The sequence below is a fragment of the Stegodyphus dumicola genome, chromosome 3 (genome assembly GCF_044657685.1).
Source record: "Stegodyphus dumicola isolate Sdum_Otavi_A_Nest chromosome 3, ASM4465768v1".
Classification (NCBI taxonomy): Eukaryota; Metazoa; Arthropoda; class Arachnida; order Araneae; family Eresidae; genus Stegodyphus; species Stegodyphus dumicola.
Window position 1 is genome coordinate 232,947,585 of NC_140770.1, and position 17,711 is coordinate 232,965,295.

The 17,711-nt window shown below is 30.0% G+C and overlaps 1 protein-coding gene across 2 annotated transcripts in view; it reads left to right on the plus strand.

Annotated features, from left to right (window-relative positions):
- The window catches only part of JMJD4 (jumonji domain containing 4), a 48,432-nt gene extending 31,345 nt beyond the window's left edge, over positions 1-17,087 (plus strand). For both annotated transcript variants that reach the window (XM_085813907.1, XM_085813908.1), the window contains 3 exons: positions 6,936-7,179; positions 8,100-8,243; positions 10,076-17,087. In XM_085813907.1, coding sequence (XP_085670033.1) covers positions 6,936-7,179; positions 8,100-8,243; positions 10,076-10,369 — 682 coding nt within the window. In that variant the 3' untranslated portion in view covers positions 10,370-17,087. The remainder of the gene's footprint in view (positions 1-6,935; positions 7,180-8,099; positions 8,244-10,075) is intronic.
- Positions 17,088-17,711: the final 624 nt, after the last annotated feature.

Here is a 17,711-nt window from a genome sequence, read left to right on the forward strand (position 1 = left end):
GACTGAATAGCATTATAGAGATCAAAATCATTAGCAAATTTTGTGATCCAGTATTGGCACTGATGTTTGTGTTGTAAAGCGTTGTCATGAACTTCATTCAACTTTTCCTAGCCTTGTCGCACATTCTTCCCTTTTCTGAAATAAAAAAATAAAATATGGCAGAAATGCAGCTTTTGGTTTTCCATCTACCATGTTTTGTCAAATCTGCAAAAGCAAATCAAAGATCAGTGTTAGAACACATGACACTCAACCTCTTAGTTATTCATAACATAATGATTGCATGGATGCAAATAACTCTAGTACTTCCACAAATCAACGCTTGCCATCTCTTATCAAAATATGTCATGACTCTTCTGAAAACCCAATGTATTGAAACTGAACTCAGTGACCAAGCAAGGCAAAATGAGTACTTTCTAATTAAATTATCCTTACCACCACTGAAAAGACTCATATTTATTGCTAAATTTGAAAAGCATTCAAGAACTCATTGATGACTACCTTTTCACCAAGCTGAAGGACAAAAGGCAACAGCCATTACCAAAATTATGGCATTCTCACCAACTCTTGTAAGAATTTCATACAGGAGCAATGATTCAGTAAAATTTAAACATCAGTAATAAAACACATTTTTTTTTCTAGAAATCCTCCTTTTTTGCACTCTTGCTCTTCCCACATCCCTAGCAATCTGTTTTTTCTTTTAAAAAAATTATAGAATTATACAAAGTCAGTATCTGTGCAGTTTGCATAGTGTACAAAGCCAAAACAGACATGGGCTATGCACATACCTGGGTTTCCTTATACATACATTTTGGTGATATTGTAGGTTGTCGTATAACCATTTTGGTGACATACTGCTTTACTTCTTGAATTCTCATAACTTTCCAGTGGGAAGTGTGAATAATCAAAAAGTGGTGTAAAGTATTATTTTGTGCAATGCAAATATAAAGTGCAATCAAGAAATTTTGAAGTAGTTCATAAATGTGGTTTGATTCCTTGCAAAGCAAAAACTTTCATTCAGAGGTGACAAGATCAAAATCTAGTAACCATAGAAATGAATTGGAACTTTTATACTTCTCAATGTGATCCATTGTTAGAAAACATTTAGAGACTTTAGCAGTATTCAGAGAAAAAACCAAAATGCATTAAAAAATTTTATTTGATTTTATCACTTATTTTACGGATTAATAAAATCAAATGACAATTAAAAAAATCAGATTTTTTTTTTTACCATATTTGTAGATGAAATTACCAACATTTCAAATAAGTCTCAGTTTTCTCTTATTTATGTGTATGCAAATGAAGAAGTATTAGATGAAATGTTTGTGTAATTAGTATAAAATCGTGACAGCACTTTCTGTCCTTATCTTGCTGCATATTAAAGAATTTTTATTAATTAAAAAAACAAGAACAGTTGGTAAAGAAGCATTTACCTTTTTCAAGAAATCCTTCTTTTTTATGGCTTTGTTCTCATCATGTATAATGATCTGTTTTCACTTTTACAAAAATCAGAGACTTGGCATCCATACAATTTCAGCACTGCACATTGGCCAAAAGAGCTACGTGTTATGCTTATAACAGGGTTGGCCAAACTTCATGTCAGTAGGAGGCGTTTGAATTCAGGAATGTTCAAGAGCTTCATCTAGATTTTCTAAAAGCCACAAGTTCATATTTACATTATTATAGAAGTAGTAGAGGAGGTTTTAAATAGAAAGAAATCCTTGATAACTTTATAAAATGAGTCTAAACTAATTAATTACTTCCTTTTGGACGCTGAATAGTTTTAGTTTACCATATTTCATACATATATTTTATATGCATGAGCCGCACAAATTTCCTGCAAGAGCCGTATCAGGCTCGTGAGCCGCACTTTGGCTTATAACCAAGCTTATAAGCACCTGGCTTATAACCAAGGTGCTACATAAATATTTTTTGGTGACATCATGGGTTCATACATAACTATTTTGGCTACATACTGCTTTGCCTCTTGAATAATTTTTATGACATTTTAGAGGGGGTGTGGATATCAAGATTTGAAATGACACAATTAGATGCTCAGGTAAAGAAAGACAACTTTAACTTTCATGGTGGACTGGATGGGAAAACAATTTGTTATTTACGACTACGGTTAATTAAAACAAACGAGGGCTGTCTCTGTATAGGAAGAGATGCCTTCTTGGAAGACATTTTAAAGAAAACTGACTCATATTCATGTTAGAAGTGGGAAAACTCAATTCGAGATCAAAATACTAGTGTTCAGTGACGTTACTGCTCGGCCGCTTGTGGACGTTATTTATGGCTGAGGACCTATGAGCTATGTTAAATTAGGTACTGATTACCCTTTATTTTTAAATTCATTAGTTAATACTTATGATTCTTTTACTAAAAAAGCCAATTATATGCATGTATTTCTTAAAATCAGTTCACATCTTATTAACATTTTATATGCAGTTTTTATGGCATCCTTCCTTCACGTCCACTCAAATAATTTCACAGCCTAAGAACAAAATAGAATTATTTAAAATTTAATATCTATGCTTCAGTTGAAATATTTATCTTTGGTTTGGTTTACTTGAAAAGCTCTCGAAGGCTATCTGCCAAAGGAGGGAGGCCTTCATGGAAAAATGTCTAAGAGAAAATGGCTTCTATACATGTTACATAATGGAAAAATCATGAAAACGTCCATGCAGCCAGCCCGGTCGCTGGGATTCGAATTGAACTACCCGTGTTCAGCCCTATTATTATTTACTGCTTGGCCATTGGTGGGCGTATCACTTTTTGAAATAATTATCATAATATTATATGTTTTAATAGACATCAATAACAATCAATGCTTACTCTTGAGATTTACATTTGCAGTGATGTTAATTTCGTAATTAATACTCTTGGCTCTGTGCCTAAGAGCAGTAAAGCTTCAATTGAGAACTTTTTAAGCGGAACTGGCTCATATTTCCGTAATTAATACAAATGTGGTAATATTATTCTTGTCACTGTCAATGATACCAATCATACAATTTGGTATTCACTTTTGGAGCAAAAATACATTGAGAAAGAAATCAATTTGGGGACAAATAAAAAAGAATTGATGAAATAAGTATTATAAAAAAGCAAAATTATTTTATATCTGGGTCATTTGTTAATATTTAATTTGTGTTTTAATATCTTTTCATATTCTATTTCAGTATAGCTTTATTAATTCTTAAATATTTTGTAAAATGCAAAAAATTTGTGAAATTCATATTTTCTTTTAATTCTAAATATAATTTTCTTTCCCAGTTCTAAAAATGTATTCTTGATATTATAGAGTAACAAAAAGATACAGTATTCACTAAATCAATGTGCAATTATCGTTAATTAAAGTGCATTTTGGTAGTAGATTCCTGATAGTTGTAATGTACACATGCTTCAAAAAGAATCAAAAAGATTGCACGACTAAACAATTTTTTCACCGTTCTGGGCAGAACCATGGTTTCAATTTCAAATAAATAAATAAAAATAGAATAGGCTTCAGCACAACAGTTTTCAGTTTTTTGACTCATTTTATTACAAATGTATGAAGCAAATTTCTTTTCGTTCTGCAAAAGAAATAAATATGTCAATGAATAATATGTTTTTCAGTGTGCTATTAGAATAATAAATCCATACTCGTCTGACGCAAATTAACTGATATATATTTTTAATCAAAATTTTGCAGGACAGATTTCAAATATTACTTTCAAGCGCTAACTACACAGAAGTTGCATTTTTAAGTTTTTAAATGCAGTTTTCGATCCTTTCAGCATCTTTTATAAGTGCTAGGAACCGTCTTATTTCTCTAAATTTTCTTTAGCAGGGTAAGGAACAACACGTTCAATGGCACTTTTTTCGCACAATCGCTTTGCAGACATTTTATATATATACTTTACCTTTTATATATATACTTATACCTGCTATTCATGAGTCAGTACCCCCTGGATCTATATAACTATTATTTGTTTCTGTTCGTATAACTGGGCTCCCACTGTAAAATTTAGAATGATACGAAAGAAAATTCGAAAGTGCAATTTACTTTAAAAGTTTTATAATATCGATAATACCTGCTAATTGCATTAAAATTAGCTAACTACAGAGCACAAGAAATATAGTAAGACTAGAATTCCCTTATTGTGATTGTCGAGTTTAGTATTGTATGTGAATAAAAGTTTTGAATTGGTTTCGTCTAGTTGAACCTTGCTAATAGCCGAATGATAAAACACTTGCCGATAGTTTGATTTAGGTTCGAACACAGGTGAATGGGATAACTGCATCATAGGTGTTTCATGTAAAGTCAGTTTCCCTTAGAAAACCCTTCACGATGGCAGCCCTGGTATGTTTGCAATAAATAGCTGTACTATGTTCTGCAATATCCAAATAGTATAAACTATTATTTATTGACAATGAATAAATTACGTGTTTTGTTTTGTAAAAAAAAAATAAAATAAAATAAAGTATCTTGTTGAATTTCAGTTTTTTAGAGGAAGGAAGGAATAAAAGATTATATATTTATTTCTAACTGAGCCAGCCATATGAACAAAACTTAATTTTGCTTCTTTTAGTTGAAGTAGAAATATATTGTGCATTTTGGTGAATCAAAAGGGTTTTACACTTCAGTTTTGCCTTAGAATGTCTGTTTTGTATTTTGTTTTGCGGAAATTAAAATGTTTATTTTTATTTTATTTTTTTTTTAATTTTTTTTTTTTTTGTTTTTTTTTTTTGTTTTTGTTGTTGTTGCAAACCCTAGATGGGAAAAACATTCTCTGTATCAAAAAATAACAGTCACACATGTATGTAATAATAAATAAATATGAGCCTATAGGAAGCAAATATGTTGCCAAGACTTTCTTAAATATTCAGATAGATTGTGATCATATTATCCCGGGTATTCGTTGAAATTGGTATAATTTCTGTTGCTTACTTCTACTTCAGTGCATGTTTTATATAATTTCTAATATTCGCACTTTGATCATGTGTATTCTTGAACACATCAATATTCTTGAGAATAACATAACTGAAAGAAGATGAACCTAATCATGATCAGATCTACACAATTTTATTTTAATATTCGTTATCATTTGCATTTTTTTGAGCACAAACATAATTTTTTTCTTTTCATCTTTCAAAACTTTCACCATTTACACCCTTTAAAAATAACTGCATATTATTATACTGAAAAATGAAATGTAAGAATGTATAGAGTTCTTGGAAATCTGAATTAACTATATCGAAAACCAAATTATAAATATAAATATTTATAAAACTATATGTTTCTGCATTAGGTAACTATACTGAAAGTAATACTGATAGAAAATGTTTAGTAAAACTATGCATTGCCTCTATTTAACTATAATATTTTGAAAAAATTATTTTAAATTTTCCAACTGCACGTACAAAACTTATATTCAATAAAATGCATCAAGAGCGTTGGCCCATCAGCGAACGAGCAATAAAGTCTCTGAACACTGAGAATTTGAGTTTCGGCGAATGAGCTCACTGCATAGGCGTTTTCTTTGTTTTCCCCACGTACAACGTGTATATAAGACAGTTTCCCTCAGAAATTCCTCCACAAAGACATCCCTAACCTTAGGCAGGTAACATTTGATTGCTTTGTCATAGTCAAATTAAATAAAATTTAAAAAATAAGTAAGCATCATGAGCATTTGACTAGAGTCTATGTTTAATTCTTTCTATATATAGAGAAAGAGAAAGAATTAAAGCTATATAGAAATATAATAAATATTTATATATAATAAATATTTATTATATTATATCTATATAATAAAACCATAAGCATCAATCTGTCAAAATCCGATGTCTTTTTTTCATTAATGCTCTTATAATTTTTCAACGCAGGAATTTCTAAGAGCACCTGTTTATTTGCTCTTAGCCCCCTTCCCTCAAATAAGTAGTGGAATAGTAAAATATACTGATATTTTCTTAGATTTTAAAGGAAACAATATCATTATGGCAGAATTAATAAACTTGCCGCTTTCCTTACTCATGGCTATACACAAAAGTGGAAAATTGCATGAAAAAAACTTAGACGTCTGTAATTATGATTAGCAAATAAACAAGTTTTTTGCTTCATATTTAGTTAATTAGTTCTGTCATTATATCAAGTAAATTTTGAAATATTATTTATATCCATAGCATCAAATAAACTCAAGGATAAAAAATACCCGAAGTTGCAAACAAAATAAGAAATTTTCTAAGTTAAAAAGATTTTTACTTTATTAAAAAAAGTAAACTATATTGGGAACTATCGCAAATCATATTGTTTTAGTGAGAAAATATTCCTTTTATCCTAGCAAGCAATTGTATATAAGAGGTAAATTCAATAACTAAAGTGAAGGGTATTAGAAACACAAAAATATTTTGATATTACTGCCATATGCACATTGATTTCCAAAAAATTTAAATATATATATATATATATAAACATGCACACACACATGTATACATGCATAAAAATGGAAGTTTATGAACGGGAAAAAAATTAAACATATATATATTTTTCTTTTAAAGTCTTGACTTTTTCAGTTTCCCTCAAAATTTTCATTTGATAGCAAAATCCATAGCATAAAGCAAACAGTTACTGTTACAGGGTCAGATCGCTTTTGAAGCATTCTCCATCTCGAAAACTCCAGAAGGGCAAAGTTCTGACAGTGATTGATACTTTTACAGTCTTCACTAATTAGTTCATCTGCATGATTCTCCGCAGGTGGGGGGGTAAAAAAACTGCTTAACACTTTCGGTGGATACATTGACAGAAACCTTCCACACTTTTTGAAGCAATTTCTTGACAAAGCTGCTGACGCTTTACAAAACAATACCTTATCTCTTACAAAACCTCCGGAGTGTTAAATGTTAACTAAACATAATTTTAGCCTTCACAGAAATGAAGATTTCTATTTAATTTTCAGGACACCATTGCATGCTGACGTATTTGGCTCTTACAGCTGGTCTGCTAATGTTTGTGGTCGTAAGAAGTGGCTATTATTTCCTCCAGGGACGGAAGAACTATTACTAGATGACACAAAGAAAATACCGTATTCTGTAAATGAAAAAGAGTTACAACATCTCTGCATTCCTCATCTGAATGTTGTTCAGGAAACTGGAGAAATAATATTTGTTCCTAGTGGTTGGTATCACCAAGTACATAATTTGGTATGTTTTTCATTAATCTTCCATAACACTATATGTATTCAGACCATACTTGGTGTTATTTGCATCTGACTACTTTTGTATAAAATTTCAGAAGTGAACAAAATGCTAAATTTAAGATAATAACTTTTACATGATTTGCTGTTTGACTTCTGCAATAATTTAAAAATGCATTTATTATTATTATTTTTATGATACAAAAATAATTTTTCTTCAGGAAATGCATTTTGCTTACATAAAAGGAAAAATGCATTAAATTAACTATATATGTATATGAAAATCAGTATTAAAATCTGTCAGAAAAGCAAATAGTTCATGTAAAGTATTTGCTTTTCTGACAGTTAATGTATTTGGAAACCAGTTAATATATTTATATTTTATAAGTATTTTTAAATTGTATGTAACAGAAGAATGTCTTGATTTCATTTTTTTTTTTTTTTTTACCCTTTACAAACTTGCAAGCTCTCCTGATTTAGGCAGGAAAATCACATTCTCATCTGTTTTATAACATATTTAATTTTTCATGATTTTTTATTAATTCAGTTTAATATTTAGTTATATTCACAAAAAAAAATGTGAAATGTTTAGCATGTGAAATCATTTGCTTTATCATTTGATTACTTTATATATATACTATGATTACTTTTATATACATATATATAAAGAAAAAGTTTCATTAACTGCTTACTGCTATGCATGCAGGACTAGATATGTCTAAAAACAAGTTATGTTTGGAAAAGTATGATTTATGTATATTAAATATAAAAGGAAAAATTAAATAATATCCTTAACTAATGAATTTGACGCCATTGCTTTTATTGATGATAAATAATCATGTGGTTCACCACATGATTATTTATGTAAAGAAAATGTATTGAATTTAGTAAAACTTATGTGTTTTAAGAAGTGTTTTCTCCCTTCAGGAAGACACTATTTCAATAAATCATAATTGGTTCAATGGTTGTAATATACTTCATATTTGGGACTGTCTACATTTAGCTGCCACAGATGTAGAAAAAGAAATATCAGACTGCAGAATTTATGATGACTGGCAAGAGCAGTGGCAGGTTAGTTTTAATTTTTATCTTTTAGGTGCATGAAAAAGAAAAACTGCTCTTGAATACTATTTCCTTTTAAAGTGAAAAATAATAAAATAGTCACGATTTTAATCTCTGCATTTTTATTTATTTGAATAAAGAGAAAAAGTATCATTGTACTGAAATTTGGTTCAACTTTTTTATATAATGAATGATTTTGAATAAATCCTTTTGTTTTCCAGGGTTTTGTTTGCAAGCAAAACCATCAGAACTCTAAAATCGATTTTAAGTTGAAATAAAATGATGATGCCTTGCAAACTGAAAATAAAGAAACTGATGTCTTTGCCCTGTAATTCTTATCTAGGGAATAAATTCAAGTTTTAACAAGAAAACTGAAGGCCATTGAAAAGAATTTTGTCACTAATAGTGGTTTCCTTAAACTTGATTTATAGCCTTGGAATGCTTTTTTGATTTCACCTACAAATTTGGAATATGAATATGATATTCAATTTGATTTAGGGTAGCTGCTGACTGTCACCAGCTTGTTCATTTTGATACAAGAGGGCAATCATTTTCAGTGCTGGTTAAAATTAAGATACAGTTAGGAATTCAGTTGGTAGGCACTTATAAAGGAAATATCCTTTGAAATTTTGTCAATAATTTGATTTCTTATAAAAATAAAATTGATCAACCTTTAAGTTATGTTCAGTAGATAAAATGAATAGAGTTTAGAAGAAGAAAAAAAATAGTGACTTAGTTATCTCTGAATTGAAATGCATACTGTGATTTTACTGGATTATCCATTAAGCCTGTTTATATCTTGGCTGATTCATCAGTCTGCAAAACTATCCTGGCTGATTCATCAGCCAGGAAATTGCTCTGTTTTTTTTTTCGGGGGGGGGGGAGGATGGGGAAAAGAGTTTAAAGTTGTTGATTCAAAATCCATATTAATAAATGCTTCATTACTCTTTCATATCATCATGAGAGTGTAATAATGATTTCCAACCATACACAATGGAGCAGGGCTTTACAGAACAGATGATACCACCCAAATTTTATATGAATCAGATTGTTAAGTAGAGTAGCAATCAAATTTCTTTTGTCTGAATTTCATTACTTCCTTCTTTAGTGATATTTTAATCTGTTGTTTTATCTTTCAATTCAAATATTGCCCTGTTGGTATGGTGGTAGGGAAAGCTGGCTGTCATAGCCTTGGTTTGAGGTTTGAATCCCGAAGAAAGCATGAGTACTTGTAAGTCTTTGTGGTATGGGAGCATTTGAAATACTGTTCAACCAAAAGTCCTATTGAGAAATCTATCAACAAGACCCTGGGAACCATTCCCTACAGTGTTCTCCTTCAGTAGGATGAAGCTTCTCATTTCTTAGAGTCTGTTTCTCAGAGGCTGACAGCCTGTGATATAAAAGTATGGCATTCTAAAATAAAAAAAGTGTTCTCACAGTCAGTCACCCTTTAGGCTATTGTTTCTAAGTGATGAAAGGGCTATATGACCAATGATTTCAGCCATAATTTCCAATGACTAGCAAGTGTCCAGCATTATGGAAATTGAAATATTTTAATTAAAAATCTGAAGGAACTCAAAATAATGATATCTGTGAGATAATAAAATTGTCAAAAATGCCATCTACTACACAGTATTTGCAATAAGCAATTGCTAATAGTGTTCATACATAGTATTGAAAGCATTACTAACTATATTATGAAGCATTACTATATTACTCATAACTTATTCAAGGTGTTTTTTTAAACAGGGTAGTGCACTATGTACATTCCTACTGTCTAATATTTTATATAGAGGTTTATGTCTGTATTGCAAAGCTTAAACTTTTTATTTTCTTTTAAGATGCTTTTGAAAGTACATCATGGAATGAATTATGCTAGTTTCCTGCAAGTTCTGGAAAGCATTTTAAGCTCAAGATTAACACAGCTGAAAACAGAGGATCTGACATCAATAAACTGGCATCATGTATTTGATATTGTATCTGTAAGAAATGTTTGTTTGAAAATGCGTACTGTAGAACTTCCTCTTGAGGTAAAAGAACAAGTTCATGTACTAGAATCTAAAATAAAAAGTTTTCTTACTGAATGTTCAGAACAAGGGAACTTTGAACAACAAAATGTATTTAATAACTTATAATAAATATTGAATTAAAAAATATAACTTTAAATTATTTTTGAAATATTTAATAAAATGATGAGTTATTAGTGGCAAAGTCATACTTTCCTAACATCAGCTCTGTCAGCATGGCCAAATATAGGGATATTGAGAAGCAAATGAGCAATAAGAACACACTTGAGAATTGGTAAATTTTTTAAATATTCCCCCAGAATGTCTTATTGGAATCACTTACTTCCTTTCTATATATTAGGCATGATCAAGCAGTTAATTTGTTGTACATTGATAGTTCAACCCAGAGTCAAATCTTAACATATGGTTAGGTTGCATGAGTGTTTTTATGGTTTTTCCTGCATTCAAGGTAAATATGAGCCAGTTTTCCATAGTAAGCACAAAGGTTAAGCATATAACCCTCATATTCTTTGCCATAATCAAATTAAATATGTAATGAGTCATCTGGAAAGCTCTTTTTTTTTTCTTATATATAAATATATATAGAAATAATTTATTTACTAAATAAATATTGATTATATTATCTCCTAAGATTAATTTTAGTAGAATTATCTTAAAAGAGTGAATCCATAGTTAGTAAGTTCAATTCCGAAAATTATTTTAAAGTAACTTGAATGTAAATTTTTAAAAGTGTTTAACAGGGACTTGAATTAAATCATGAATAACAAAATTTCAATTGTAAAAAGAAATAAAACAAAAGCAAGTAATTAAATTGAAAGCAAGTAATCATTGCCATTGATCGGAAATTAGTTGACTTTTCAAGGGGAACAAACCAACTCCCGTTCAATGAACAATAATTAAGAAATAAATACGAAGGTGTTTTGTCCTTTACTCAAGTAATAAGGTGGTGCCAAACTGGCAATACAAGCTATGCCAAATATTTCCATGAATAGAAGGGATCAAGAACCAATGCAGAGCACCAAAGAACTCATTCTGATTAAGCATTTTTGCTAATTCAGTTTTGAGTAAAAAGCAATTTCTGCAGTAAAATTGATAAATTACTCGGATAATTGTCCCCCGACACCGTCGTGTTTATGCATTTTAATTCAAAACTATTTGTAAAGATTAAACATTAGAAATCGGCATTATGAAATAGAACTCAAAGTAATTGAAATAAACATTAGAAAATTATGAAATATAAGAAATATAATGCAATCTTTGCAAAAACAAATCAAGAAATAAAAATTTAAATTTAAAATATATATAATAAGAAAAGGGAATGTGCATGAAGATATAAAAGGCCAGAAAAAGCATTAATTAACTTATGTTCTTTCTAGTGGGAAGTGGCAAAGTTTTCTTTGCGTCTGACTCAGAAGGGTTGCGTTTCCAAAATTCTTTATCAGTAGTGGGGGCTTTGAATTATATCAGTCGGTGAGACTTGTGTAAAGTAATTTATGGGAGTGGCTAGGAATTCTTGAGGGACGTATGTTGTGGCGTTCTTATTTGAGTGAGACCGTCTGTTAAAATTTTTTGAAAATGCTAGTGAATGGAAATTAATTAATTTCTGGCTAATTGTCGTGTCATAACGAGGAAGAAATTAAGAAAAGGAAAAAAGGAATTTTCACTGTCAAAGAGCTATTTGACAGACTAAAGATTATGAAATAGGCCCATGTTTTTAGTAACAGCATAAGTCTGAAGACAATTAGCATTTTACATTATATACAGCTTTGTAATTACACTACGTACAAATCCTTCAACTGATAGTAATCCAATTTATACCGCCTTCTCAGGTTTAGGAACAAATTATCATATCTCTATCAGTTAAATGATTTAGAGTGAGTATTTAATGCCTGCTCTTTTAAGGCAATGGTTAATAAATTGATTAGGTATTCGATTATTTTTGAGAATTTTAATAAGGAGCGAAATTTCGCATTGTAGATCTATCGTATCTGTGCAGATATTTTTAATTCATTGTATTTGATTTATTATTGTATTGTTAATTACTTTTTTGGATATGTCAGAATTCCAATTTATTAATTTGTTAGTATTGAAATTGAAGTTTCTTGTTTTATCAAAAAGTAAAATTTTTTTGTAGTTAATGATTTGAAGATCTAGATAGTCTATGTTATTTTGTGAATTATTAGTTTTATTAAGTGTAAGGCAATTTGGATAAATCTCAGAGTATTCAATTTTATTAAAATTATTAATTGTAATAAGATCATCAATATATCTGTAAGTGTGCTTGTAGTAATTTAATTCTTGTGGTTGTAGATTTTTTTGGAAGTTAAATTCTTTGATAAATAAAAAGATATTACAGAGCGAGGTACATATATGATAAATATAAATGAAGCAGTACAAAAACATAAGAAAATTTCGTTGAGTTACATAAGCATTATTTTGTTCTATGACTTTTGGCCACCTCTAGAAAATTCCTTTTTTGTATAACAGTAGGTTTATTCATAAACAAGTTATCAGTATGTTGTACGACAGTCTCCAAAGAAATTAACTTCAAGCCATTCAGAGAGATGAAAATTTGAAAGGGCAAGGTCTATTGAATATGGAATGACACAAAACATCCCAGCCATACTCAGTAAGTCTTTGTCTGACATTCATCGAAATGTGGGGTCGAGTATTAGCATGATGGAAGACACCTCAATGATTGATCATTGAGGTGTCTTCCATCATGCTAATACTCGACCCCACATTTCACCTCAATGATTGATCACCTCAATGATTGATCATTGAGGTGATCAGTTCTGGGCTTCAATTTCTGCTTTTAAAACAGTTATTTGGGAACAGATTTTTTTCTGAATTTACTGTCTGATTTGTTTGCAACAATTCATAATGTACAATATATTTGTAGTTCCACCATACGTAAAACATTACTTTATTGGGATGCAGCCCTCCTCTTGATGTTACTAATGGAGGTTCATCTGGCTTACCTCCCAAATCTTTTTTCTTTTATGCAATTATTGTATAGTATCCATTTCACATCTGCAGTGATGCTATTTCAAAAAATGAGCTTATTTATTTAATATCAACAAAGTATTTCATGCCAAAATTTGAACAACCTTATTCTGCTGTTTTAAAGCATGAGATACCCATGCATCCTAGCAGCTTATATATCCATTTTTCTTTCTTCAAGTGACCATGTACTGAGCAGAATATTTAGCCTACCTGATGCTTCCTGAACTGTAGAATATGGATTTTTGCAGGTACCTTCTTTTAATATGACATTATCTGCAGAGAATGGTCACCCAAAACAGGCATAACCTTCACAGCTGAAATTTCCACTCGTAAACTCTTCATACCATTTTGAACTGTGTCATCAGAAATAACACTTTATTCATATACAGAACAAATTTTATTACCAGTATGATTAGCATTTGTTCCTTTTTATTATAAGGAATGTAAATTGCAACTTCTATCTAATGTTGTGACACAGGTTTGTGCTTTTAGATGTACCTAGCATATCCTTTCAACTTCAGAGTTTACAAGTTCACAATGTAAGAAGAATTTTTGCCTGTTTTGTCAAGTTGTTTATTGAAAATTTATGAAGTGTCTGTATCCTAATTTTGTGATAAGTCTTAATTAATAATTTGCCAGAGTTTAAATGTCATGCATATCTAAAAATTTCAATGAGAAATCAGTTGAAGCCTGTAGGCTATTTGCAAAGAATATCTAATATGTTATTAATGCAAGGATAAGAGAGAAAAGAAAAAAACACAAAGGAGGTGTTGAACGAAACAAAGGAAAAAAAAAACTTTGAAAGGGGATTGGTGAGCCAAAAAATGCTTCGGAAAATTCTGGTGTCATTTCTTCTTATAATTTGCTCTGCATGTCATTTACATCATACATTAATTTTTACTCTAAAAATGCGTCTTTTTATATTGCATTTTACTTTAATTAAAAATTGTTTCTAATAATTTGGTATTATTTTATTTTGTACAAATACTCATTAAATTACATAATTCACATCATAGTTAAATTATTATTTATTAAATGTTATTACTATATAGAGAGAGATTACATATCAAATTATCCTCTAATATTGATTTTAAAAGCTATTACCATATTTCTCCTTTTCTAAGATGTCATCAATTGCAAGATGTACTTCTTAATTTCAATACTATCAAATAGATTAAAAAGAGTTGAATCTAAGAATATGAATTAATTAAAATATTAAAATAAATCTAACAAATTTTTTACATTTGAATTCAATATATTAACAGCATTATATATATATATCCAATGATAAATTGTGTTGTATCACTTTACTGTCAGAATATCATCATTATAATCCATTGATCTGCATCATAATATCAATATAGTACAAAGTCCGTTATCCGGACTTGTCGGGACTTCGGCGATTCTGGATTAGAGGTTTTACATCATCGATTTAAATCTGGTAAGATGGCATGCAGAAATTATTCGATTAAAAATATGAAATCGTAATTTATGAAATAAAGAGCAATTATGAGCTAAAGGATATCAAAATTTACAAAAAAAAGCTTAATATTTATTTGTGTACTTTATTAGACATTTCTTTCAATGTAAGTTGCTTCATTTTTTGTGCTAATACTTTCGCTTTAATTCTATAAACAGACATAATTTCTTGTTCATTTATAAAGTTCTACTTTTCAAGTCCTGTAATTGCTGTGTTGAGAATACTGATTAACTTGTCAATTGAAATTTTTTCGTTTTCAATAACTCTCTCCCAACTCTATTTTTTCATTCTCTGTCACTTTCTTCACTATCGGAAGCGGTATTTTCTGGATCTAGAACCATACTACAGATTTCGCCGTCTGTTGATTGATTGATGATTGGGGCATTGTCGTTGCAATGAAAAACTTCTGTTATATCATCTTCATTTATTTTCGCTTCTCCACATTTCTTTACAAAATTCGATAACTGGAAAATTTCACCTTTAGTTTGCGATGTCCGAAAACCTTCAAATTCGCGGCTATCATCTTCATCGTCTTCACCATGAAATATGGTAGCTGGCCATAAATTATGCCAAGCATTTTTTAACGTATCTGGAGACACATCCTCCCACGATATTGCGATGCTCCACACAGCAGATTTTATGCTAAAAAATTTCAAAAAGTCTTGAATAGTCTTGCCATTGTTCAAGAAATATAACATAGATTTTAAAAATGCTTCTTTATATTTGCATTTCAGCACGTTCACTATTCCTATATCCATAGGCTGAATACGTACAATTTGGAGGGAAGATTAATACGGATACATTATCTTTCACTAAAACTTTAAATGAAGTATGCACCGAACAGTTGTCAACAATCAGGACTATTTTTGAGTCATCAGGTAAACCAACCGAATTCAAATGTGGCCGTGCCTCAGGTATAAAATGATTTTCAAACCAATCGTTCATCAACACTTGTGTCATCCATGCTCTTTTATTTGCGTGATATATAATGGGGGAAATCGTTACTCCTTTGAATGCTCAAAGTCATGCATGTTTTCTGATTACAAAAAATTTGCACTTGTGCATTCCTGCAGCATTTGCGCACACTAAAATTCTTCGTCTCGCTTTGGAATCTTTGACACCAGTTGGAGCCTTTTCTGTAAAGGTTGCCAAGGTATTTCTCGGTACATATTGCCAGAAAAGACCAGTTTCATCAGTGTTGTAAATTTGTTCTGGAGATAATTGTTCACTAGTAATGAGTTCAATGAATTCATCTGCAAATTGTTCAGCAGCTTCAGTATCAGCTGAAGCTTTTTCACCTGAAATTTTTAATTGCCTTATACCATGGCGATTTTTTAATTTGGTTAACCAACCTGTCAAATATGTACACTCAGTGTTTAAGTTCATTTCTTCATGAACTATTTTGGCTTGAACCATTAGCATTGGACCAGTCAATGGCAGGCCCTAGCTGCGACGCTGTCTGACCTATTCAATCATCACATTTAGCATAACGAACCCTTTTTCTGTTATTCATTGCAAGCGGGGTGTCGGAATCCACAAAAAATTCAAAAAGTTCCTTTTTCTTTTTGCTTATGTCATATACAGTTGACTTTCCAATGTCATACTCCTCACATAATTTTGAGACGGATATGCCTTTATCAATTTTGTGTAGCAATTCCACTTTTTCTTTGATGGACATCGAAACATGCTTTCGCTTTGTAGATCCTTTGGCAGCTCCAGAATTGAAAACTCTTTTTGACATAATCGAAAGTTCAAGCTTAATTTTTATAAAATTTCTCTAACAGTCTGCAAAAAATAATAAGTCGAATCCAATTAGAAGATTAAGGAACAGCGCAATCTGCAACATTAACTGAAATGCCTTAGAATCAGTAAAGATAATTTTAGCTTAGCTTATACCATCCATTATACATTAAACGTGCATGCGTAAAGCATACAAAAAAAATGTTTGTGGCTGTTACGTCCGGATTACAGACATTGTACTGTATTTACTTCATACTGCAAGTTCAATTCTTATTGGTCATATTTATTTCCATTGCCCCATTACATGTCATCATGTGACTATTAAGCATTTTTGTGATGTTACAGTTTGTTCATATGTGTGAAAATGTTTGTTAAATGCCATATACAAAAATTGGGAAAATTTGGCAAAAGGTCTGATTTTAAAACATACCCCATGCTTAGAAGTATTTATATAGGGGGAAAAGCATGGCTAAGAATTGAAGAAATATGTAACTTTTTTTCATATTTATTGCATATTTAAGTACTTATGTAGAAATATGCTTTTAATAAAACTCTGTAATGAATAAATGTATTTGTTTATTAAAAATTTATTTGTTTAAAGATTTGTAAGTCTTTATTTTCACGAAAGCAAAGCTGAGTGATACCATATATATATATATATATAACAATTTTTTAATAACTTTTGTAACCAATATCATATTTTATAAAATATCTTTAATATAATTAACAATATACCAGAAAATAAAAATACAGTGAAATGTTACCAAGAAGTATTGCACCATATTTATAGCAAATAAACTGAGAATAGAAAGAAAATGCTTATTCTTTACATTTTACCTGCCACATATCAGTGTAGATAAAAAGTTTTAGTTTTATATTTGTTTTAAGATTTTCATATTTAAGAAACTGTATGAAATTGTATTAAATGAATGTAAAGAAATTATTCATACTTCTTATATGTTGTCCATAATAATGTAAGAAACTTAAAATTTATTAAACTTTAGTATCTTTAAATGTATTATTTCCCCTTCTCCCTGGTGCAGAGTCACACACTTGTACATTCTTATATACATTGTGAGAATCAAGCTTTTACTGAAATGGCTGCTTATCAGATAGCTGTAAGAATTGAATATTAAGGTTATTATTTATTTAAAATATTAAATTTTTTTATCAAATTATCTTTTTCAAAAGAATGATTTAGTATATAAGAATACATGTTGTCGA